We start from the raw sequence: 26,879 nt of genomic DNA, 5'->3' as shown, positions 1-26,879 counted from the left end.
TATTTTTAATTTTTATAGCAGCATATGCAACGCCTTCAGAAAGTCTTCACATCCCTTGGATTTTATAAATGCATTTATATGGGATTTGTTTTGTGTGTGTGTGTGTCACTGACCCACGCAAGTTACTCTATAATGTCAAAGTGGAGCGAACTTTATGGAAATGTGTTACACAGAATTTGAAAGAAAACACTGAAATGTCTTGATTAAGTATTCACCCCTTCTTGGCCGTGGCTCCCAGCTGAGACCAGGTGCATCTAATTTCCTTGTGAGATCCCCGAAACGTGAATGGATCCCACCTGTGAGCTCAGTCACTGACTGTGACTATCCATTGACAGCAGTGCAAGAGGTACTGTCTTTGCTGTGGTCTGACACGGGTGGCTCAGTGGTTAGCATTGCCGACGTGCAGCCCTGGGGGGCTGTCTGCGTGGAGTTTGTATGTTCTCCCCGTGTTTGCGTGGGTCTCCTCCAGGTGCTCTGGTCCAAAAACATGCTGGTCAGTGAATTAGCTTCTGGGAAACTGGCCCTGGGGCAAGTGTGTGTGTGTGTCTATATGTGCTCTGTGATGGGCTGGTGTCCTGCCCAGGGTGTACCCTGCCTTGCGCCCGTTGCTGGCTGGGATAGAATCCAACTTCCCCGCAAATTGGATGAAGCAGTTGCTGGAAGTTGTGGAAGTTGTGACATGTAGTGGCAGTCCACCCTGAAACTTCAGGATATATTGTCCAGGTTAGGCAATTGTACACTAGCTCACAGCTGACTAGTGATGTAGAATTGAACAGACTTGATCTGCACAACTTTATTTAGAGATGAATCTGTGCTCTGAGCTAATTTAAAGGTTGAGTCGATCAGCAGCAGCACGCGATCGACTTCTTTTCTTTTTATGGTACTCCCGTTTTTAAAACGTTGGACATTTTGTTTTTATTTTCAGGAATCAAAATGAGGCGATTAAAAAAAATGAGTCAGCCTGGCAATATACTGTAAGTACTCAGGCGAGTCCCAACATTGACTTACAGTGACCTCTATCAAAGACAACAGGTTTGTGTCAGCTTCAGAAAAATGTGCTGCAATATTCAAACCTGCAGTATCGATTGACCTCTCATTTAAAGGACACGTTAGTTCACAGAAAACACGACCTCAAAGCTTGTGTGGCAAAACGTGGTCTGAAAAGACCTTAGAAAAGACCTGGCATCTCTCACTTGAAATAAGGGCCCACCACACCTAGCTGAGCTGCAAAAACTCACACGTAAACAATTTCACGCACTAGTCCATTGTGAGCGTTTCTTTTAAGAATAGTACTCCATCTGGGATTTTTAACAAGGGTTTCGACTTCGTACGCTAAGTCGTGGTACATGTCAATGTCGAAAAAGAAAGATGTTAAATGAAACAACTTCACTTTCTAGCAACTTCACAGTTTCCAGCATTTTGCCGACTTTGACTGGCGTGCAGTTAATTCCGTCGGCGTATTCCTGTCCCCCCCTCCCCGGATTTGAAGCTAGTGACAATCAGTCTGCAAGCGACGGCGATGCCGAGGGGGAATTTCCTCTCCCCCCCCCCCCCGAAACAGCTGGAGACTTTCGTGAAATCTGGGAGCTGCGGGGAGGAGCGGCGCCACGTCACGCTGACGGACAGCGAGCGCTTCGGGTTCAGCTCCAGCTGGGTTTCCGTTATTTTTTTCAGGGGGGGTTGTTGAGGAAGGAAAAAAAAAAGATGAAGCCTGCCCTGGTGGACTAAGGGGTTATCGCACAGGCGGCGTTTGAACCAACAAGACCGCGACGGGAAAGGCATGATCTGAGGGCGATCCCCCCCCGAGCTGCGAAGAGCGCACGGAGAATGATCGCGGATTTGTAGGCGCAGTCGTCATGGCCATCCGGGAGCTGAAGGTGTGTCTGCTTGGGGTGAGTGGAAAAGACAGTTCAAAGCAAGTTTTCGTGACAGTCTCGTTTAATAAGTTCGGGGGGGGGGGTAGGGTAGGGTAGAAAATGAAGGGAGAGCAAGTTATGCTTGCTTGCACGAGTTTTATTTTAGGAGCCACTCGGCTCCGGTTTTATTTTTAAGAGAAGCCTTTCCTCCCTTTGCTGATGTCCCCCCCCCCCCCCCCCCGCCCATGAACGTCCCAGCTTGTCCAGGTCTGTTGTTCAGCGAAACTGGTGAAAACAAACTTTTTTTCGCTCTCTCTCGGAAATCCTTCCCGTTAAACTTCTCCAGCTCCCCGAGACCTGCCTGGAGTTGTTTACTCAGTCTCACCGCCGGATCGGGGTTTTTGCAAATGACACGTCGCGAAGGAGTTGTGCTGTGATTGTTAGTTCATTTTAGAAAAAAAAATTTTTTTTTCGGTAAACTACGAGATTCGGGTTTTTTTTTTTTTACATTTTGGTTGCATCAAAGACTTTGTCGGTGTTGGTGCCGATTGAACACAGCGAGCGACAGCAGTTGCGTCATCGTCTAGCCCATCAGCAGTCCGGAGAAGATATTGGAGAAGCACGTTTAACAGATAAGGAGGCGATTGACTCGTTATTTATGAATAACACACCCATTAAGGGAAACAAGATGTCATTACAGAATATGTTGGGTTTGTTTCATCCATTCCAAAGCGAGACCAAATATTTTCCGCTGTAAAGAGAAAGATGTTACAATTGTGTATTCTGTAATTCTTTGTGTTTGGGAAGGAGAAGGCTATTGCTGTTTTTACCAGAACAGCAACAGACTAAACCTTTCCCAACCCATCCTGCCAGTAGAGGACAGGGCCTCATTAAACATATGTTCAACAGATTGGCACGCAAGTGCTGGACTTAATCTGTCCACCTTTCTTCTCCTCGGGCATTATAAAGCAGAATGATGGTAACCCTTTATCGTCTTTTAGGATACAGGAGTTGGGAAGTCAAGCATTGTGTGTCGTTTTGTACAGGACCATTTTGATCACAACATCAGCCCTACAATAGGGTAAGTATAAATCTGCAGGATATTAAATGAGCTTGGTCAGGGTATCCACAGCTGTATAGTTTCAGATCTTTTTTTGTGCTTCACGCTTGGAGTGTCGTTGGCTGATCAGAGCTGTGAATGAAAGCTCTGACAATTTTCAGCAGGCAACAGAAGGGACTAAAACACCTTTCGATCTTGTTATGGAACTTGTCCCTCCAGGGCTGGGCCATATCTAGACCAGTCATATTCATCCAACACACGTTGGTCATCAATCTATAACAGATAAGTATCCCATCATACAGTATGTGCACTGACACACTGTACAGTCTGGTCATGTGCATTCAAATAACTTTCTGTCCAGCAACGAAGTCCTTCACATTTGATATAAGTGTGAATGAGGCATAATTAAAAGTGGTTCAAGTAAGTAGCTGTGTCAGGTTCATCCCATGCTGAAAAGAGAGTTTCGGCTGTGGATAATTAAAAGTGGCTTTGCCGAATTTGAGTGTTAGCCAGGCCCTGGCTGGTAGCAGGAAGGACGACCTCTCAGGAAATCAGGATGCCTCTGCTGTAACTGGTGTTGTTGGACCATAAGGTGACAATGCTAGACCAGAACTTCCAGTAGCAATGCCCCAGTGTGGTGACGATGGACACTGCTCTCGGAGACGCTATTGTTTAGCTGAGGTGTTAAACTAAGGTCGTACCAAGGGATAAGGATCCCCTGGTGCTGTTTGTAGAAGCAGGGGTGTTAAACATTATGCCCTGGCTGAAATGCACTTCGGGCTTGCGAAATCTTACCCAGATTTCCCATGTAATGCGACTGGCGACACAGTGTCTCTCGTCTCCTCCTGACCTGCTGCGTGGTGGGTCTGCTGGGGCAGTGCGCTGCCAAGCGTCTCTCAGCTGGGGCTGCGCTTCCCTGCTGGTTTAGGAGCGTCCCCTCCTACATGTCAGTCACTTCAGGGTCTTTTGTGATGAAAATTACAATACAGGTGTTGGTTTTTACTTATTCTTTTTTTACATTATTTGTAAATAAAGAGAAAACAGCAATGTTATCTTAAGCAGAGGAGGAGTGTAAACTAGTACATAGTTATCAGAGGACCAGATACTGGAGTTCCCTCTACCTGATGACTATGAAAGACTTTTAATCATTGACTTTGGTCTCTTATAATACTGTTATGCGTTCGGTAGTTGTGCATTATGTCTTAACTCATGATATTAAAGCTAAAATCAAGATCAATTCAACATACCAAAACCTCATCCAAAGTTGATCCTTTATTTGTGAACATTTTCTATGTTGTCTTTATTGGGTGACGGCAAAATATTTTTTTTACTATAATGAATAATAATGAAAGGTATTTTGACTTTTGAACAAGAAAACAGGAGTAAGTAGCTTTCTTTGTTCGTCTGACGAGACTTTCTGTGATGTTTTAATAGCTCAATCTTATAATCTGCAACATAGTGTCATAAATAAATAGAAGCCAAAATATTCTGTAGTCATGCAATATATATATTTTAAATCTCTGTTTTCACTCATTGGGATTTGGAAAGATGGGAAATTGAATTATTTAAGTGGCAAACAACTGATTTAAAGGAGGGAAAAAAGTTAGCAGTAGTGATTCAGAAATTGCCTTTGGGATTTGGTAACTAAAAAGGATGGTGAACTGAGCTCTCATTTGTGAGTTCTCTTGGTGATGAAAAAGGAATTTTTACTCAGCTTTGATGTGTATGGATTTTAAAGTAAATTGTATTATAAAGGAGGCAGTTTATTCTGGGAAAGGAAGGTCTTTTGCCTTCTTGAACTTCACAAGAATTATTATGCCATGAAAGAAGTTCACTTTTTAATATACCAGCTTTTATTAATTTATAGTTACATTAAAATATTTTGAGTTTCCTTATTGATTTTTTTATGGAAAAATCACAAGTATGTTTCACAATACTGTGCCAGGGATGAAATCCAGATCATAAATCAGTTATTACTGTACAAATGAAGGGCCATAGCAAATAGATTTTCCAGGTGCTGATCATTTGGTTCTGTTTTTAAATTATTACCTGACCTAACTTAATTAAACGTTCCTTTTTAATTGTTCAGAGATGTGATTCACCTTGATTCAGTTTCACAGAAAGTTTTAAAGTGCTGACACAAGAGATCGTAAAATTAATAGGAAATTCTCTAATAAACATGCATAAATATTAGTTAATAAAGATATGTATGTATTATTTTATGTAATAAACATGAATAGTATTAGTACCTGTAGCAGACTACAGCAATAGTAATGTATTGTACATGTATTACATGATTAAACTGCAAAATTGAATAATGTTATTGAGTTCAGTGGAAAGACTTGAACCTGAGAAATGAATAGGCTGACATAGACACACAAACAGTGAAGAAAATGTCATGCAAAATTAGACAGATACTATCTGTAGACAGGTTTACCCTTCTAAATTTATGATAGCCATCGGATCACTAGTTCAATGATGGTTTCATTCAATGTCTCGTAATTCAGTTTACGAAGAGTTTCTGACGAAATGACTTGACGCTTAGTTTCTCTTTCATTCCTTTAACGGCCTTCAGCGCATCCTTTCTGACTAAGACTGTTCCGTGTGGCAGTGAGCTTCACAAATTCCTGATTTGGGACACAGCTGGACAAGAAAGGGTACGTATAAACTATATTCTACGAATGGGCCAAAGGGTCATGCATGAACACTCAGAATATTGGCACTCAGAATGTCAGTGCTGTGGCTCTGTGACTCAGGATCTGCGCCTGTGGCTGGGAGGTTGCCAGTTCGTATCCTGCGGCCGGCGGAGGAATCCTACTCTGTTGGGCCCCTGAGCAAGGCCCTTAACCCCAGCTGCTCCAGGGGCGCCGTATAAATGGCTGACCCTGCGCTCTTGACCACAAGCTTCTCTCTCCCTGTCTGTGTGTCTCATGGAGAGTAAGCTGGGGAATGCGAAAAGACAAATTCCTAATGGAAGAAATCGTATAGGGCCAATAAAGTGATCTTATTTGTTTATAAGTATAAGATAGATAGATACTTTATTGATCCCGTGAGGGAAATTGCAGAAGACAAATGTTTTAATACTGTGTACATAAATGCATATGTACACAGTATTAAAAAAAGTAAAAGTTAATTCCACATTGAAAGTAGATCAATCTTGATGAGTGAGGGCTCTCTCAGCTTGGAACTCGCCTCTCCTCATACATTTGCAGCTCGTCTCTCAAGCCTCTGCGTGCTGCTTGTTCTGTTAAATACGCTTCCAGTCCCACTTGCCTTTTGTCATTTTTGTCATTGCAAAATAGTCACTGCTTCAAAGCTGTGTGGTGAAGCATTGAATTTAAAAGAAGTGGAATTCAAATGGAAAATGACATCAGAGGGTTGAACGCTGGAATGAATGGTATTAGTAATAGTATACATACACTGTAAAATACCACAAATTAGACTGAGCTGCAGATTCAGATGTGTCCTGGTGATTCATGTGGGCAGAATTCAACTCTCACAGTGTTGTAGGAACATAAGGAATTCTCATTGTTAGCTTCAGGCTGGATTTTTAAATATCGGTTATTAAGTGTTTGGGGGAAAAAGTTCCTGTGTGAACTGAAAACTTGTTTTATGAGTTTATGTTAACTATATCCAACATATTTATCCATCCACTTTTTTCAATTTTATTTGTTGAAAACAAATGCTTGACTGCAGTTTGTTGGTTCATAATTACCAGTCTGGAGTTACATTACTGGACTTACCAGTCTGGGCATCGAATTTAACGAACTGCTGACTCGCATACACATTGTAGTATGTCTCATAGTTGGTAGTGGTCAAATATTAAATGTATGTTTGTCTATGGAAATTATCTTAAAACTAATATCTAAACAAGTTAAATTCCTTAATAATAAAAACGTATATAAGTATTTAAAATGCTTTGCAAGAGAATTCCTTCCTATGGTATCCCTTGTATTCTTATGTCTTTGGAACTATTGAAGCTTCTTTTCAAAATTTACTAGACAAACGTTTGAAACACACCTATTTATTTTAGTGAATGTTTGTTAGGGAACAAAGGTTTATTATTATTCATTCCACTTATATAGTACTTTTTGGGAAAACTTCACTTAAAGCGCTTTGCAGGCCCTGGATGATGCGCCGGCAGCCAGAGTGCACCAGTACCCTCCCCACACACCAGCTCAGAGCACCAGAGCAGAGTGATGAAGCCAGTTCAGAGATGGGGATTGTTAGGGGGCCATGATTGGTAAAGGCCAGGGGGAAATTTGGTAACAGCAGGATAACACCCTGGATTATCTTAATATACACAGTATGCCCACATAGCCATCTCTGTCAGTAAGCATTGCATCAAGGTGTTGTCAAATGCCTTTATATATTTCACATTGATATAACAGAGGTACTTAATTTCTTTTAAGTCATAGACTTCCCTTGTTTAGAATATAATTTAGAATATAATTGCAAAGCATACATTTACTAGTCTGAATGTAATAACGTATACAGTACTATGTGCAGTTCAGGGATAATAAAAAGAACTGTAAAGGACACTGGGAAATTCTACTTAAATGTAAATACAAAGTATTTCCTATTTTCACTGCTATTTTTTTTCTTGCACATTTGGAACAAACAACCAGAACCAGTACACATATATCACAATTTAAATCATTGAAAAATATCATTTTTTGGTCTAAAATGGTTCCCTGTGGCCCAGTCAGAAGTTATACCCTTAGATGAAGCTCTGTTTCTTGTTTGTCCATAGGTTCTGAATTCACGTACTGTAGTTTACCTTGGTCTGGTGTTTATATTTGAGAATTAACCCTTTTTTGAAGGACCTTATCGCAAGCTTTCTGCAAGTGTAAACATTTTATGTTTTATGTTTAGTAGATTAATTTTATTTGCTCACCTTACTTCCTTTATTGTCCCAGATGGGAAATTTGCTTTGCGGGCAGGTAAAAGAAGAAACACAATATTTAATACATTCAACACAACATTAATCCGTTTGACAAACAAAACATACATGCATAGCATTAAAAAAACAAGTCAGAAACTTGAAATAATTCTCACAACCAAGAAATAGAAAAATAAAGATGTATCATTGGTGAGTGAAATGAATAAACAAGTTACGTGTTGAAAATATAACCATTAGCTACTTGTCCAAATTCAGAAAGTTAATAGCCATGGAAATAAAAGGACAAGCCAGTTCCTTGTTGCTTGTTTGAAGAATTTTAGCATGTTAGACAGGAACATCCCTTTCTAGATCCACGATGGATGCCACTTGAAATGCTGTTATTTCCTACATATCCTTCTAAATTGGCATTAACTCTCAAATCCGAAACCTCTCCTGTATGAGAATAAAGACTGATTGGGCTATAGTTTCCAATACCCTTAGTTTCTTTCAAGAAACATCTGGATGAGATCCGCGGACCAATTCAGCACTAACTGTGAAATGGGCTCCGGAATGCTCCTCAGATTGTCAAAGTGCTATCACACTGATGGTCTGTGTGAATAACAGGTTTGAAGTTGTTACTTTATACTTCATGTAGTAACGTTCTTTACACTTTGTGTGCAATAGTATAGCATTTCGGCTATCCATGAAAAAAACATGGAGAATGTTCTGTGTTTTCATGTGAATGTGGAATAGCTGTTAATGTCAATAAAACAGCTGAAACCACCACATTTAAGGCAAAAGCATCTGTTGTATAATGTCTTGTAGCCATTTCAAAAATGGTCAGTGCAGGTATTTGGACATGGGCACCTTTGCAAACACATGAGTGAAATTCACTCTTTATAAAAGTCATACTGTACCACCTGAATGCCCCACCTCCTGATCTATACATTTAAACCACTTACAATTTCTTAATAGTACTAGATGGAGTGGATATTCCAGAACAAAAATGCTGAATTGAATTCTTGAGGTTTGAAGTGATTTTCAGTCTGAACACCGAGAGACGATAGTGATCCATCTCGATTGGACAGATTAAAAAAACTCAAGGCACTGAGATAAACAGTTTGAAAATATTCCTTTTCTTGATTTCTGAGATGATTTCTCTCTTTGTTTCAGTTTCATTCTTTGGCACCAATGTATTACAGAGGATCTGCAGCAGCTGTCATAGTCTATGACATCACTAAACTGGTAAATGTCTGCCTTTCATGTAAAAATAAAACATTTTGTTTTTTTGCTTAATGGAGATCTTTATATGAGTTTATTATGCTTCGTAGTAGATTTAACTGTTGCCCAGAAACAAATGTGATCACCACTTTCCTATTTTTCTGCAACATTTGCTAATAAAATCTTTTTTTAACAATGTCATACATTGCACTAATGTTGTAGATGTGGGAAGCAATTGAAATGATTAATAAAATAACAGATATGATGCTGTGAAACGTTAATGCTCAGTCTGACCTTGAATAAATAATATTGTAACTCAGTACTGCAGTGAGAAATCACCTAATGCATGACATTCAGACATTTAATGTCACACTGTTATTGAGACAGTACATGTTTTTTTTTTAGTAACCAAAAAATCTATAATATTGTAAATATGTTTTACCAGCCGTGCTCTGTTCACTAATACGTACTTGTATGCACAACTAAAAGTCCATGTGAAAATCTTCCAATCAATTAATTAATTAGTGCGCACATATGAGTGTACTGTATTGTACATATGAACAATTCTTTCTGGCTGCTTTTGCAGTGGCCACTGGTGACAGTTCCATTGTTATTACAGTATTTATGAGGAAACCTGCCACACTCAGTACATATCAAAACCCACCGATCTAGCCTTTAAATAGGTGTCAGTGTTATTAATAGGCTTCATGGCTTCCTGAGGAACAGTAGCTCCTCTAATGCATTTTACATTGAGTGTGTCTGTGTTGTCAGATGAATTACTAATGTCACTGTACTACAACCAGGCCAGTTTAAAAGAGCAATTTAATAGAGTAGTGACATTATTTTATGTGCAAATTTCAGCAATATTTAAAAGGTTACCTTGATTATGCAATCAGTTAACTGCATAAAGGTGTTTTTTTTCTTCCTCTCCACTCTGCTGAAACTGTTGTGGAGAATGATTTAGAAGAATCATAACAATTGTTGCATAAGCATAGCAGCACCTACAAATGAGTCTGTGATGCTTTAAAAATGCAATAGATGAGTTTAGTGTAATTTTTATTACTTTATTACATACCATTTTATTACAAGAAAAATACTTATTGATTTATGCCTTAAGCAGAAAGAATGGACGTCACATAATGTTCATACACTGACCAAAAGAAGGGATGTTAAATATCACTGGGGGCTGTTTTTCAAAAGAACAAAATCAGTATTATATCTGTACGCCATCTGTTGCTGGCAGTGCTCTTAACTGACGGTATTAATATTAGAAATCGCATTCCACTCCGCATAAACCACTGCAATACCTGCACTGTACTGGGAAAGCCTGACAGAAGTGTGTAACACTTGGCCATGCATAACTGTGAGGGCGTACTTCTGTACAAAACAAGGCGCAGCCCTGCGGCGAGAAGATTGTCTCAAGGTTGTCTCTGCCTTGCACTGTCGAGGAGATACAAATAAACACTGTAATTGCCTTCCATACTGTATCGCACACCACCTCCTGGGAATGGGTCCGTTTGTGTACGGACTTGGATGGTCCACATTCCTTTGCCTTGCCTTGTGACACAACAGATTGAACTGTAACTCAACACTGAACACAATATTGTGCCAGTTTGTGTCGATTGGAAGGTATTCATGTCCAGGCACAATGTGTTGTCCTATGCCAGTTGTTCAGCATAAAGCTAACATGGTGACCTGATGATGCTAATAAAGTGTTTTTATCAGTTCCTAAGTGCTTTGGGATGGTCAGTGGGATCCAATGGAGGGAGTTGGAATGCGTGATTTTTCTGTTGTAGTTTCTCTGTTTTTGTGTCTTCTATATATATCTCTTATAACATTTAAACAAGATTTCTCATTCCATATCGTATACCGTTTTGGTGGTACGATCCAAAATCCAGTGCCATGTGCCATAGTCCAGCTCATAGTGATCGTTTTATTTTAATAATCCCCCCATTGTTTACGGCCTGCTTTGCAGGACACTGCCTGGCTTGCAGTTGTCTTGCATTTGTGTTACATTATGCTTACGAACGGTCATCGAAAAGCTGGAACATTCATACATAATCAGCAGATGTTCCAGTGGTGCTGCTGTCTGTAAACACCCAGTGTGTTAAGTGGTCGGACTAACCGAAGACACTGACAGAGTAAATGTGAAAGAAGAGGATGTCCCCCAGTGTGATGTTCTGCACCAAACCTTATCCCATTCGAGTGCATGTCAGATCTGGAGGTGACTTAGGTGATTTGAATTAAGGGCAGCTGTTGCAGAAACAGACTGCAGAGACTCCAGATCAATTGTCAATGGTATGAGATGTCTAGGCTCTTGTGGAGAGTGAACTGGCATGGACAGTGATGTGTATTTCTGGAAAGGTGGGTTACCTTGTCCAGTGCTCTGTATCTTTACCATCACTATTTCAGTCAATCAACTGTTTGTGTGGCAAGTTATTTTCTTGAACAGTTAGTGAAGAGAAACACATTATTGTGCTATTGTAAACAACATAATACTCAAATTACATGGATCCATATCATTGCAGGACTCCTTTCAGACTTTAAAGAAATGGGTAAAAGAGTTAAAGGAGCATGGCCCTGAAGACATTGTTGTAGCCATAGCAGGAAACAAGAACGATCTCGGAGACATCAGGTATGTTTTCTTTTCCAAAAAGTGCAGGCAGTGCTATTTAAACTGCCTCCAACTGTGAAAACCACAGCTGAAGGAAAAGTAACTGCAGTACTCTTGAACAAAGAGGACTCCGAGGAGGCGTTTTCAAGTATAACGACTCCTTGAGGACACTGACAGCGTCTGCCCAGTGGACTCCTACAGAATCAGTGCAACGTGAACACATGTGGAAACTAAGGGGAAATACATTTGGGGCGGAGCGGTGGCTCTGTGGCTCAGGATCTGCGCCTGTGGCTGGAAGGTTGCCAGTTCGTATTCCACAGCCGGCAGAGGAATCCTGCTCCATGGGTGCTGTATAAATGGCTGACCCCCAGCTTCTCTCCCTGTCTGTGTGTCCCATGGAGAGCAAGCTGGGGTATGCGAAAAGACAAATTCCTAATGCAAGAAATTAGGGGTCAGAGTGCAGAATCAGCCATTTATACGGCGCCCCTGGAGCAGTTGGGGTTAAGGGCCTTGCTCAGGGGCCCAACGGAGTAGGATTCCAGCCACAGGCGCAGAGCCTCAGCCACAGAGCCACCGCTCTGCACCCTGTAGAATAATAGACGTGCCTATAGGGGGATTGTGTATCATCTTTTGACTCATGTGCACTTGTTTTCCCTGCTGTTCTGTACCTTTAGGGTGAGTGTGTGCAAAGTAATTCACATTTCAAAGTCATCCCTACGCACTGACATATGTTTTTTATACTTGTTCCCTCCGGCAGCTGACCTAATGGGAAATTAAACTGGGTTTATGTAGGTAGATAGCTCCAGTTGCCCTTGTGAATGTTGGATTTCTTGGATTTCATTTTAATGCTTTTGTTATTCCTGAAAAATCAGCCCAAGTCTCTTCATTTTCCGGGTCTCGCCTGTGGTAAACCCTGTGCTGTATTTCCTTCAGATCTTTCCTGAGCGCGGTGTTGTTCCAGCTGAACTGTGCTGTACTCTTGCAGAGAGGTCCCAATGAAGGAGGCTAAGGAATATGCAGAATCCATTGCAGCCATTTTCATCGAGACCAGTGCCAGAAACGCAGTCAACGTCGAAGAGCTGTTCCAGAAGATCAGTAAGAGCTTTTTTTCAGAACAATTTCACTATTAAAGCAAGGACCACTAGGACTCAAGAACAGCTTCTATCTCTCTGCAGTACGCATCCTTAACAACTAACCGCAGTGCCTCAATACACATCTGTACTACGCACTTTTTGCATGGTCTGCCGAGTTTTTTTAATTTTAATTTTTTTTTTGGTCTCCCTACTTCATATTTATTGTTCCTGTTGTCTACATTGTGTGGTGTTGTCTCTTTTACTGCGTACATCCCGTGAGATCAGCATGATCAAGAATTCCAATGTACATGTACATTGGGCAATAAACTACTCTACTCTGCTCTCTCTCTAAATATTTACTGGTACTTCTTATGTTTAAATAAGGTTAATAAAAACATTGACTCCAAACTTCTTTAAAAGTGACTTTTTCCTGGTGTAACTATCCCTGTGTATTTAATTATAACTCTTCAATAATTGTTATACTTCTGCATTTCAGGCCGGCAGATACCGCCACTAGACCCTCAAGAGTTAGAGAATAACGAAGCCTTTAAACTCACTAGACAGCCACCGCCTTCAAATAAACGCTGTTGCTAATGAAGGAGGGGAAGAATAAAGCATCACCTAGGCGTTGTTGCAGTTCCTACAACACGATTCCATGACAGCAAGCTGAAATCAATACCTTGGATTACTTCAACAAGGAAAAGGAATGCAGTCAAATTTAGACAAGAAAGTCACAGAAGTGTAGGAGAAGACCTGGCGTTAGGTTTCACCTATTTTTAAAAACAAAACTTGTTTTTGAAATAGTATTTTATCTGATCTTCTCAGTTGAGGTTGTTTTTTTTCTTCTTGAAAATGAGAATCACTCTCCGATGAACTCAGTCCTAAGACGTTGTTTTAGAAGAGACCAGTAGTATTGACATGCGTTTCCAGGGATTGATCTGAATGAATGAACGGTAAAAATCTACACACCTTTTCTCTTCGCAGCCAGAGTCCTGTAGCAAAGCTGTGCTGATGAAACTGTAATTGTGGAACCTCAAAACGTCTGTGAGTGCATATTTCTTTGGAACCTCACAAGAACTAAAATTCTGAAAGTACTTATGGTACATGGTTGTCAGAGTTTTATAGTGCAACATATGGTAACCAGGATTTTTCACACTTTGCAAATAGTTACACTTTCATATTTTTAGGTGACCAAAAATATTTTTAATAGCAGGTAATTTCTAATTTGGTTTACTATGATTTTGTCTTTGTCTTGTGATATGTATTACCTACTATAGTTAAAATGGTTTAGCTAAGGTTTAAAGGATTTTTGTTTCGCTGTAATAAAAAACTACAAGATGAAAGAATAAAAGTAGAATTTTAGTAACTACTCTCCAATACTTCAATAGCTACAGTTACACAAACAACTGGAGTTAGAGATATGTGACTGGCCGTGCTTAATTAACCTTTTTTCATTCTCAAACAGAAGAGACTACATTATACAATAATTTTAATCCCTCATGCTCTGCAAATATACTGCACTTCACTCCAGATGACAGTATGTGTTTGTAACTGCTGTATGATACTTTCAGACCATGGTTTGACTGCTAGTATTTGGGTACAGCAGCACCACTGTGTTCAATGCCTCCCATCCACTGTTAAAGTATTCTGTGTTGGATTGAGTCTGGCAACATATTGCTGGTTTAGCAGGTGGGCAGATTATTCCATTTTAAAGTGATTTATTTGTCCTGTCAGTTTTATAAAAAGGAGATGAAAATGAAAGTTACTAAACTAAGTGTTTACAAAAGATTAAAAACCGTGAACAAGGGCTAACAGTATTTGACTTGAATACTTTGAGAAAACTAATCTGAAAACGTGGTCCTCTGTAGTTTCGCAGGTGATATCCAATAGCAAAGACAAATGCTCCCATCTAGTGCTGAAAGCCACTCATCTCAGGAGGGAAGATGTGGTAGTAGTATAAGAATATCCTGCTGGCAGGATCTCTAACAGTAAGACAAGCACATCATCTTTACATACACAGTAGAGTGTTTGATGCTGCTGGTGGGTCATTTTCATGCTTTTTTATTTTAGTAATGTTAATCATTTTGTCAGACTGTAAATGTTCTCCATAACCCCTTCATTTCTAGCGGGATGTGCATTAGCATAGTGAATACTTTATTTATAGAGAGATGGAAAGAAACCTTCAGGACAAAGTCCCTCACCCCCTCAGGCTTCAGTATGAGTTTACTGGCTGCTAATGTATGACTTACTACTGCTTGGGTGTGCCTGCTGGTGTGACTGGAGGAGGGGATTAGTACACCACATTCTCTTATTTAGGGAGTTTAGTGCAGGTAACTGAAATAGCCAGGTGGCTTGCCAAGACTTGTGAATGATATAGAGACGGTCCATATCTGACTCTGCATTTCTACAAGGCGTGATAGTGCAAGCCATTTAGGACCCAGTGAATCATTACATTTCCAGTTGTGATAAAAAGAGATGAGCACATGAAAACAACTGGTGAATCATAAAACACAATCAAACATTAATTTCATCAATTGTAATTAAACACGAGCATATCATTCTGTAGGCATCAGTTAACTTCATTAATTGATTGTAGGAATACACCATTTTTGGGACAGCAAGGTAACATGGGAAGATGCCATAATTGTAGCATGTTATATTACATTTCTTGCTTTTGTAGTTTATAAAATTGGCTTTTAAATGTTTTCTTGCGTTCTAGATAGTTTTATGTTTATCTTGCCTTCTGAAATATCCCAGTGGATATTAATTATAATTACCTATCAGCAAAGAATACAGCACCTTATTTACTCTTACTTGTCTGTTGAAAATGCCTGGTGTGAAGAGAGCATGACTAGACTAGTGACTAGTAATCTTCACTGTCTTTGCTGCACAGTTTTCTGAGAAGTCGGAGCTAAGCATACTTGTTCTCTTTATCACAGAATACAGGAAAATCAAGAGCCAACCCCCCTCCCGAAAAAAAAGCTAGTGAAAATGACACCAGTTGAGTATTTTAAAGACAATAGCTGCAGCATTTTTTCAAACCAAACGAAAACAATTGAGCTTCTGGATCTATCGCCAAATAGCCAAGGTTTCTGGGTACACAGTAGCTCCATTGACCAGGTCACATTCACTCACTGTTTTGATGACATTAATGAGGAATTCAGAAGTGTCCATTGTGAACACTGTGGGCTTCTGAAAGGTGGTCATCTTCAAAATTATTGGATGTTTTATTAACTAATAATAAGTATTCACAGAAACACCTAGTTAATAAAGCTGTCTTGACTGCTTAAATATGCTTCTGGTACTGATTCTGGATTGTCAGTATATTTAAGGCTTTCCACTTTTCAGGAATTCATCTACTCCAAGGAGTCCTCTAGTGGGAATGAGGGGTTGTTTCTTGTGCAGTCGTGTCCTTTTTTCTCATGGAGAGCACTAGGCGAAATATCTTTCATTTTGTCGCAATGTATTCTTAGGTATGGGCTGGTTCCACACAAAATAATGTGCATGTGTCATTCAAATAAACTAATCTGAGTGTATTATCATGTTGTTAGAATAGCCATATATATTATCTGTACATAGCATATTAACATTTTATATTAATCTGTATATGACAATAAACTTCCATAATGTTTAAAGTTTTGGTTTCATTTTTCTTTGTTTATATACATTGCACAGAGTTGTTATGTAATGGGTAGTGTTTTAACAAAAGAAGAAATGCAGAAGTCAGAGGTCACTGAGTGTAGGTGACAGTTAAATATGACATTGGATGTTTAGTCAGTCCTGACAGCAGTTGAGTTTACACAACATTGCTGATCGGGGAATAACAAATGATGTTGTGTGGTTTCTTTAATTTTAGGTGAACAGTTTGGGTTTTTTTAAAATGATTAAAAAATCATCACACAAACTATTACTTAAAATTACTTTTCAATTGCAATCTGCTTAATTCACAGCTGCTTCTGACCTCCACTGGATCCCTCATACTGACCACCCTAATGCATGGAGATGTGGGCAGAAGTGAGACTGATGTTTTCATAAAATAGCTCGTCCACCACAGCCTACCCTCTGCAATGATGCTAAGAAAGAAAAAACTTTCGATCCCTTATTAAATGCATCCAAGTAGTCCCTCAGAGAAATGCACCCATGGGTAACAAACTCTGCCCAGACGTTTTGATAAGGAAACTTAAAATTGTTCCACAGAAAAATCAGAGCTCCTTCCCCTTACAATGGTGGTGAGTGGCCAGGACCCTTAGCTTACCAGGGAGGTAACCAGCAGAGGAGAAGGGCTATAAATGCTGTGTCTCACTCTCCTGTCTTGTCTTTTATTTTCTTCTGCTGTAGTCTCCCTTTGTTAAGTATGTTACGCATGGTCACTTGAGCTGCTGGTCATCTTTCAGAACGATTCTGCCCCCTCTGTTGAGGAGTTTCCAACCTGACCAGCTGTGGAAACACCAGGTCTCCAGTCAGCCGCCACCTGCTGATCTGACTCGATGTCCCTTTAGCTTGGAGGCCACTTGTTTATGTGACCAAGTGCCTCAGCTGTCCAATCATCTCAGACACAGCCCTCCTCGGGCAGCCACGGGGGACATGAAAACGACACGTCTGCAAATTCGTAAACTGGACACCCCAGGAATCTAAATCAGAGCGCAGAAATGAACATCAGGGTTAAGATGGTCAATTGTCAGCATTTTCAACATCCTTAGCAGGAATTCTCCCTGAGGAAATTGAATTCTAATAAAGGGATGGTTGTAAGCCTGAACTTGAAATGCGTATTTCCACTTGATTCCCTCTGTAGAAGCTGTGAGCTTCCATGTGCTTTGTGGGTGGGGCAGGGATGCGACCCAGCTCGAGTGAGAACTAAACACGCTTCCTTCTGTTAATGAACAGTGAAGCAAAGAAATGAAAATCACCAAAGATTCAATCGATCTACGTTAACTTCGCTCTCAACACACAACATGAAAAAAAGGATGCTGTTCTGAAAATGAGCATTTCCCCCTCGGAGATGTCTTAGGTATTCCGCCCCCGGTCAGGTGATGAGTGTTGTCGCTAGGAGCAGCGCGTGGCGGATGTTGACGCCGTATGGGGAGGGGTCAGTGACCAGGCGCTCTGGGCTGTGGGGAGGTTTGAGAGAACCTGCTCAGGAACATCTGCAGAGGAATCCAGCTCTTTTTCCCAGCCTGCCCCACATCACATATCCCCAGCTGCTAAAATCCTGTTTTTTTTCATTTGTGAATGCTTTCCAACATTTACTGAAACCTGTCATATACGGTAAAAAGGCATCGATCCATGTAATACAAAATGACTTCAAGTACTCAAATTATAGTCAGAGTTTCTGTGAGGGGATGTGTGATGCTGTTGTGAAATGCTGTGTGATACTTTATGATGAGGGCCGGTAGTAGTGTGCATTAAGTAAAGGTTTATTCCATGCTGAAAAGAACAAAAAAAAACAACATTTCAGCTGTGGAGCCTTCTTCAGGTGTGCAGGAGCCTCCTTTTTTCAGCTTGGAATAAACCTTTAACTGTGCCTGCCTGCAGCCTGCACACGCTGAAGCAGCTCTCTCTCATGTACAGTATCTCGTCCTGTTGTTTCGAAAGCTCGTTTTACATGATACATAGCAAAACTGGCTCAGTGTTTAAGAAAAAGCAAAGGAGTAAAAAAAAGGAGAAGTAAAAAAGTACAGTTAAAAATTTATTAAAATATTGAAATACTCCTCTTCTGCTTTGTTAGCTGTACTATGAATGTCTTCTGCCTTGTTAGCTGTATGAGGAATCAGTTATATTACCAGAATTGTCACCTCAGACAGGACTGCCGGTGGGAATTCTGCCTGTGTGCGGCAGTTCAGACTGTGGTACCGGGACTCACGTTTATAACCAAGTCGTTTTTCACACTTTGGAGGCCTAAATGCATTAAAATTTAACCCTGGAAAACCAAAATATTATATCAATGAACTTGCACTGACAGCAATATAACGTAAAATAACTGAAGGGCCATGGAATACGTAACTTTATATACAGACTGCGATTCATTTCACAGCTTTGAAAAATCATATTATAATCATATATTATTATTATTATAATAATGTAATTGATCATTTTGTACTAAATGCTTTCATCTGTAATACATGATTAGCATTATATGCTCAATTTACCCTATTTCCTTAATTGTTTCCAATCCTGAATATCTTATAATATCTTACTATTAGCTTCCTTAATTTCACCACGCTGAAGTGTCACAACAGTGGAACCGGATCTTTCTGGCTCATTGTTTAAATTGTCCGAATAGACTGGAACTAACAGCACATTTTTGGAGTAGTACACATGACTGCCGAGCTCTATAAATCCAGTTGACCGCTGGCATTCTTAACGTCTGCAAAGGGTACTGATTCAGAGGGGAGAATCACAATCCACAGACAGACGAATTGTTCACTGAGTTTATTCTCTGGGTGATTAATCTCTGTCTTGTGTTAAGAGACCTGCACTCTTTAACTTCTCAAAAACCTTTCACCACTGCTCTCAACAGCCCTGACTACTGGCTGCAGGAAGCTTTTACAAGGAAGCTTTTCGGTCCTGTAAAGTTCTGGCTGGTGTTAGAGAAATAACTCCACACTTTATGAGCATCACGCAGTGCAAAAGGTGTGAAAACTAAACCTTAAAAGATGAGAAAGGAAATACAAAAAGAGTATGCCACTGAATATTTTATGTAGGTCTTTCAGCAAAGATATGTAACATTATAAGAAAAACCAGTACACACCAGCAGGAAGGTAAGTGCAAATTGTCATTGCTTTTATTTGTGGGCTGAGACAGTTACAGCCTTCAATTTGAATTGACTCACAATAATAGTATTGTGTAGTATTATAGGAACAGAAATATCACTTGATGTGCAGAAACGTAAGTAGTATTGTACTCATCTGTGTTAATAATAGAAGTAGCAGCAGTAGTAGAACTACTGAACATTACATATAGTTTATAATTAGGAGTGAGATTTCTGTGACACATTTTAAAGGTGCTAATTTGATACTGACAGCTGAACTACTGCATGAATCTGTGTCAATTAGCAATGTGTAGGAGTAAATTAAAAGCAGAACTACCTGCCAGCCTAAATCTGACATCATCCAAAATACTGCACTAAATGACATATCCAACAAGTTTATTTTAACCAACTTTTGGCTGCAACAATTTGAGGACACAGATACCACAGACAAGTGTCACCTGACAGCTTGACAGTAGGCTTTGTAAAGCTGTTAACCTGCCCTGCGGATCTTGCACACACATGTGGAGAGAGTTTAATGACAAGTGTCTCGTCTTACCTGGATCTTAAAACTCTTTCAGTTATCTTTCAGTTATCTTTGAAAGGTCAGTACAGCTCTATTATGGCTCCACATCATTAAAATAAAATACAGATATTTCTAATAATTCAGAATTCAGGTAAAGTTCAAGATGGGGTAGATACCTGGCAGATGATCTTTCAAGTAGACAAATGTAAAATATTACATGCAAATACCAAAAATATAAATCATAAATACATAATGGGAAATGCTCCGTTTGAAGAGGCTATAAAATTGTGTGCAGTGTATTATTATGAAATATACATTATTTTGTTATTAATCACAGTCTTTCTTTTTCTGTAATACTACAGCCCAGTTTAAACGTGTTTAAATCGGGTGTACACTACCATAGACGATGTATAGGAAACAGTGATTTTGCTTTGCAGATCTTTATTTTGTTTTTCCTCTAAATAAATCTTAAGACGTGTGTTTACCTCACACAGAGACAATGCAGCTGCCTCAGGCTGCTGTGGAAGAGTGAAGGAATTGCTACCTGACCCCCGAGTCCGAGCAACATCTGCTGCACCAACAAAAAGCAGGGAGCAAAGTTGTACCCCTTCATGTTTTCTGACTTTGAAAACCTTTGTTGATCTTAGCTGGACTGAAAGAAGATTTCCGACACTTTGTTCCCTTTGCTCAAACTGACGACCACTGCACGGAGCAGTCTGTGAAACACGAAGAACGTTTCCTCTAACTGGAGTAAAATTGTCCCCACATGAATGTCACTTTTGTTACTTTATATTTACTCTGGTTATTGTGAAAGCCATTTGGGGATTTTCTCTATTTTTTTAAAAGTTAAGGGAACCACCAAGACAAAGCAAAACAAAAATGTAAGTAAAAACCAGGAGTTCATAAATAAACATGAGAACACTAAAAAGGTTCCCTACAAGAGGACGTCTTTCAGTCCAGTGAGCTTGTTTGACTGCTAGTTGGCAACAGATCCAAGGATCTCATCCAGCTGCTGTTTGGAAGAAAACAGGGTATCAGTTTCAAGAATATGGCTGAATATTTTGTTCCACTCTTCCGTAAAACTTTGTCTCCCATTCTCCCTCTTTTAAGGCACCTCCCCATAGTTTCCATCTGTATACTGTTGTTCGTGTTTCACTGATGATCCTGAAGAAGCCCACTGGATTTTCGTCTGTGGATTTGCATAATCGAATAATCTTCCAAGAACGCAGAGCTCAGCAAGTTTGTTAAGGAAAATCTACCTTCTTTAAAACCATTCTGACTATTCAGTAAAATGGTACCAGCTCACACGTCTTCTAGTTTAGGAATAGAGCCACAGTAACTCACTGGGCCAGAGGTTGTCTTTGTTTCCTTAGTGTTAACTGGACGAGAGAACAAATTATTTTCTGCCTGGAGGGGACACTGATTCACAAGGCTTAACCCCCAGCAATATTGGTCCCTATTTACATAGCTGGGTGGACTGGAGCAACTGGAGTAAAGCACCTCAGTCAAGGTACAACAGCCCTGTCTTCAACAGTGACCCGAAGCCAAAACCTGCCAGTCATGGGACCTGCGCTATACCACCACAGTCCCAGACTCCACATTGAAAAGTAGAAAAACAAACAATCGACTGCTGAGCCTACTTCAGGTGTGAGTGTGAAAGAGGAAGGCAGCAGGGATATAGAGCACTGAGGAATCAAGGAAACAGCAGGGTGTGAGAAAGACAGAGGTGACCACTCTGCCTCCCCTGCTCCTGCCTCTCCTACACTCTCTGTATAACCCCTGCTGACTTCCCTGTCTTTCTCACACCTCCACAGCAGAAACATTGTGTTTCCTTTCTTCTCTTTTCAGCTGGAATAAACCTTTAACTTGTTCCTTAGTGCTAATTATGTTGACATAACCTTCCATGTAACAGCATGTGATTTCTTTATACTGTATAGAATTTCCTCACTTTTGTGACATAGATAGTATCTTAAATGGTTCAAATACTGCAACACTTCCTCTTCTATGTGAGTTCTGTTTAATACAGTTTCTTCCAGTATTCTCATATACTGTGTCCTCATCACTATACTGGGGCATTAGGACCCACACAGACTGCAGGGTGAGCGCCCCCTGCTGGCCCCACTAACACCTCTTCCAGCAGCAGCCTTAGTTTTTCCCAGGAGCCTCCCCTCCAGGTACGGGCCAGGCTCACACCTGCTTGAGCGTCAGTGGGTACCAGCAGTGAGCTGCAGAGTGATACAGCTGCTGGCCCCGACAGCCCCACCACTCAGGTGATCAGGTGAAGAATTGCTTTAGCAGTTGAATTAAGGGGGAACTTTAGGGAGACCATGTTATGGATGTCCAGGGTGAAATTTAGCCAAGTCTTAACTCTGCTTTTATGAAGAGTGTCATGGGATCTTTAATGACCACAAGTAGTGAGGACTTTTCTCATGTGTAGGAGGGTTCCTCTGACATATCAGCGTCACTGGGCACCATACTCGGGCACTTGTTTGGAAATCCTAATCCAGGAGGAAGAAAGCCACTTAGATTAGAAACCTGCTTTCCCTTACAGGACCCTGTCCTGACCAGGCCCAACTATGCTTAGCTTTTGGGATCTGTGGCGGTCAGGTTACAGGCATCACTGCCGCATTGTGCATAAAGGAGAGCCAGTGCCATAAAGCGATTTTAACCCAGGACACAAACCGAATGGCCATCATTACAATATATGAAGGCATGCGGCTGCCGAGGACGTCTGCACTGCGCTGCAGCTGAGCAGCCCTTCAAGGGGGAAGCGCGTCCCCCCTCACGCGCGTGCTCGTGCGCTCGCCCCCGCCGCCCAGTGACTCAGTGCTGCTCTCGGGGTTTTTTTTTTTCGCTCTCGCAGCGGCAGCTCGGTACCGCCATCACCGGAATTCCCCAGCAAAAATGTCCAAGCAGGAGCAGATCCTAATCCTCGATCCACCAAACGATCTCAAATTCAAAGGTAAGGGCCCATCGTCGTGTCGGGGCGGGGGAGCCGGTTTTCGCAGCCGCCCCGGAGTACCCAAATCGGGGGATAATTTCGCTCCCCCCCTCCGGTTACTCGGGGTAAAGTGCCCGCCGCCATTTTGAGGAAGGGAGTCGGAGTTGGTGGGCCGCGGCGGATCCGCGGTCTCCCGTGAGCCGCGCAGCCGGCATGCGAGAGGGCTCTCGCCGCAGCGCAACTGGCTGAGCTGCGCCCGTCGCCACGTCGGCTTCCCTTGGCAAGCACGCCCGGCCGGAGTGTGATTGTAGCCGCGGTGAGAGGGGTCGGGCTGTCCGTGGTGTGGATGTGTCAGGCCCGGGCGCTGCAGGTGAGCTCCGGCAGCGATGGACCGAGCCGCCGGTGTGTGATTTTTGTGTTGTCTTTATTTATTTTTTTTTTGCTACGTGGACTAGCGACGCGGCAGACGGCTTTAGAGAAAGAGCACGGATTTTGTGCCTGAAACAGCTTTGAATCGTGGTGGCGGCGGCACTCCTTTGCAGGAATACGATTCTATCTAAGGGTTCAGGAGATTTTAGTGCGATTTATTTTGGAAGCGGTGCGGAGCATTGCGTTCCTGGGTGTTGAATGAATCCAACTTGTGCGTTTGCAATCGCATGCAAAGTTTCAGGAAGCGGCAAGCGGAGATATTGATATTGTTTCGTACACTTTGCTCCAGATTCGCCTGGTCTTCCTTGTCTTTGTAAGTGAAAGTCGCTTATCAGTGAGAAGCAGGGGGACGAGAAATTGCAAAGATGATGACATCCACGTGCCGGAAAAAAAAGTAAACATTTCTGCAGTGTGATACGCGGATATAACGGACAAAGGTGTAAACTGCCCTTAATCTGATCTCACGAACAGGGAATCACGGTTGTGAAATCTGTGCATTAATCTAAGCAGTGAGCCGATAAACTGGAGGGCTGCCGTTGTGCAGGAATTTTCGGAGGAGCGTTTTCAACAATGAATGCACAAGAACATATGACAAGTTGGGAAGGAAACGAGGCCCTTCTGCAACTTTATCTGGCACGGGTGCTGGGTGGTCGATCCTCCTTCACCCAAGGAGAATGGAATCTTAGGCGTGTACACGTTGTCATATTTTTAATCGAAACCAGAATGTTGTGAAAGAGAGATTACAAAGTGCACATGGTCAAAGTGAAGCTACTGCACTACTTCTTTGGATCGAAATCATCCTCAGGTCTGCAGAGCAGGTAAACTCAAGCTGGATTCGACTTCGTTATTCTGGACAGGGACCAGCTAGAGACTGTGAGACTGTTGCCTGTGATGGCACGTGTCTTCTGAAGAATATCCCCGACATTGTAAAACTCCGAGATCAGGAGACCTTCCTGGCTGCTCCACCTTCATGATAACTCTGTTGTTTTTTTTTTCAAGGAAGTTGTTCGGCTTAGGGAGCGTGAATGTGATTTTTCACCCATTCATTTCCAGTCCAGGGTTGAGGGAGAGCCAGAGCCAATCCCAGCAAGCAGTGAGCCCAAGGCAGGGTACACCCTGGACGAGACGCCAGTCATCACAGGGCACACAAACACGCACGCACGCACGCACGCACTCACACCAGGGTCAGTTTTCCTGTAAGCCAGTTAACTTAACAGTGTGTCTTTGGACTATGGGAGGAAGCCGACGCCAACATGAGGAGAACATACAAGCTCCACACCTCTAGGGATTGAACCCAGGGCCCCAGCCCTGCGAAGCAACAGTGCTGACCCCTGAACCACGCGCCGCCCAACATAATTACCATGGTATTATTACACAGAATTGGGCCAGCAAGTGCTCCGTTAAATATTAGATGGGAGGCCCTTCTGCATGTAAGAGGAGTTGCAGGGCAAGTGGAGGAGTTGTGGTGATTTGCCTTATTCAGGATGATAGCTTACCACCTTGTTACACTGGCTAGCACATGAAATCTTCTTCTGACAGCAGAGCTTGACATCAGATGCTGTCTCAGATTCTCTGACTTTTAGGAGCTGTGAACAACCTGATGTTGCTTGCATTTTTAAGGTAATTGCTCTTTTTGTATTTCCGGGACAGACTTCTAGCTGTTGGGGCACTCTGATACATCTCTGCAGTGTCGGCCTGCATCGTGTGCAGTGCCCCAGTAAGGGAAACAAGGCTTTCGTTGGGTCGTGTGGCCATTGTAGCTCTCCTTGCCCCTTCCTGGGTTCGAGCACCTGCGACTCCACTCTCTAGACAGCGGGTAATTGTGCCCAGCTTAAAGACCAGGCCTCTGCCTCTAGCTGTCAGTCCAGTTGCAGAGGGAGTGAGGTCGAACTTGCGTCAGTGCACTGAGCCCTGTTACAGTAGCAGTAACAGTATTACACGGTATTTTTATGCAGTTCAGATTTAATGGGGCTGTAGGCTCTGGTACAGACTGAACTGAAGGAACAGGATATGCAGGCTGTATATTTAACTTTGAATGTCTGTCTAAAATTACATAGTTTAAAGCAAGAAACACGAGACATCCAGCACCTGGTATTGACTAACACAAGAGCTTACTGTAAAACTTGAAAAGTGGGTTGGCGGTGGGAGTCTCGCGTCTGTTTTTCTTGTTGAAGACCTCGTGCCCCTGTGAACATCTGCATCTCCTTGGAATTGGATGCAGAATGTTGGATCACGCTTTGTCAGACGCCAGGGTGTGTGTCATGTACTTTTTGTGAATGGCCTGCCTGCAACTTTACACAAAGGGACGGTCAAGGTGCTTTTGGCAAGCTCTGGTAGCAGATCGCTAGGTGCATCTGCTATGATGGGCGACTGCACAGACTGAATTCATTCAGGACGCATGTTATCACCTGGTGCTGCTGGCTGGGATAGACTCCGGCTCCCCTGAAACGCTCTGTTGGATAAAGTGGGCAGACAATGGAGGGGTGGATTCACTTGGATTGGCGTAGGACTACTGTCACTTACATCCTGTGCTCGGTTATATCACTGTCAGTTGTATATAGAACTCATTGTCATTGCTCACACTTATTTAATACTCTGTAGCTGAAATTTTTATTATCTTTCTTTTTTGTGGTGTCCACTTCAGTTGGGACAAGTGGTGGCCGGACAGTAGCAGAGTTCGTTTGCCAGATGTGCTTGACTCTGAGAGCGAACGGCATAGGACTGTCGGTGAACTGATAGGGAAGACAAAGGAATTGGTCCGGGTTTGACACTGCTGCTGTTCATGGCTCCGGAGCTCAGATTTTCTGCTGTGCTACCTGGTACAAGAAGTTCTGGAACGTAACTAGATGTGGCCATGCCTGCCTCTTGGCTCCCAGTCAGATTTTGCTGAGGTTTACTTACATTTGGAGTGGACCAACGTTTACCTATTTAAAGTTAGTTGTACTCGGCTAAGCATTTCATTAATTTACCATTTGCATAATTAAAGGTATGTAATATGCCTATCAAGTTTCTAATTGCATCTTCCAGTGAAGGGCGGTGGAAGAGCTGGAGCCTATCCCAGCAAGCAGTGGGTGCAAGGCAGGGTACACCCTGGGCGGGATGCAAGACCATCGCAGTGCACAGACAGACACACACGCTCACCAGGGCCAGCCATTAACTTACCAGGAAGTCTGTGGACTGTGGGAGGAAACCGGAGCACCCGGAGGAAACCCACAAGAACACAGGGAGAACATGCAGACTCCACGCAGACAGCACCCCAGGGCTGGATTTGAACCCAGGGCTGCAGCGCTGCCAGGCAGCGATGCTGACCACTGCAACACTGGTCTGCCTGTATGTCACGCGGATGAGTTTCTTTTTAAAGTTATACTGGCCCTTCTGTGTCCTGCGCTCGTTGCCTGCTGGGATAGGCTCTGGCTCCCCCACAACCCCGAGTCGGAAAAAGAAGTTAGAGGATGGATGGGTGTAATATGTAAGATTTTTTTCCCCGAATAGGATCTTGTATTTAAAACAACTGATGAAAGGATGATTACAA

General features: G+C 41.9%; 2 protein-coding genes across 2 annotated transcripts in view; both read left to right on the top strand.

Annotated features, from left to right (window-relative positions):
* The first annotated feature begins 1,620 nt into the window (after positions 1-1,620).
* Positions 1,621-16,342, top strand: rab31 (RAB31, member RAS oncogene family). Its single transcript, XM_088918360.1, has 7 exons — positions 1,621-1,892; positions 2,858-2,937; positions 5,492-5,573; positions 8,972-9,043; positions 11,548-11,654; positions 12,619-12,728; positions 13,203-16,342. The coding sequence occupies exons 1-7, from the start codon at positions 1,857-1,859 to the stop codon at positions 13,298-13,300; spliced, it is 585 nt and encodes a 194-aa protein (XP_088774486.1). The 5' UTR covers positions 1,621-1,856; the 3' UTR covers positions 13,301-16,342.
* Positions 16,343-22,799: 6,457 nt separating this feature from the next.
* LOC148831703 (vesicle-associated membrane protein-associated protein A-like) overlaps positions 22,800-26,879 on the top strand; it is a 30,522-nt gene continuing 26,442 nt past the window's right edge. The window contains exon 1 of the mRNA XM_088918359.1: positions 22,800-22,939. Within this exon, the coding sequence (XP_088774485.1) occupies positions 22,882-22,939 (58 nt within the window). The 5' untranslated portion in view covers positions 22,800-22,881. The remainder of the gene's footprint in view (positions 22,940-26,879) is intronic.

The sequence above is a fragment of the Atractosteus spatula genome, chromosome 6 (assembly GCF_055471065.1).
Source record: "Atractosteus spatula isolate fAtrSpa1 chromosome 6, fAtrSpa1.hap1, whole genome shotgun sequence".
Taxonomy (NCBI): Eukaryota; Metazoa; Chordata; class Actinopteri; order Semionotiformes; family Lepisosteidae; genus Atractosteus; species Atractosteus spatula.
This window is presented reverse-complemented; position numbering and strand designations above follow the sequence as displayed.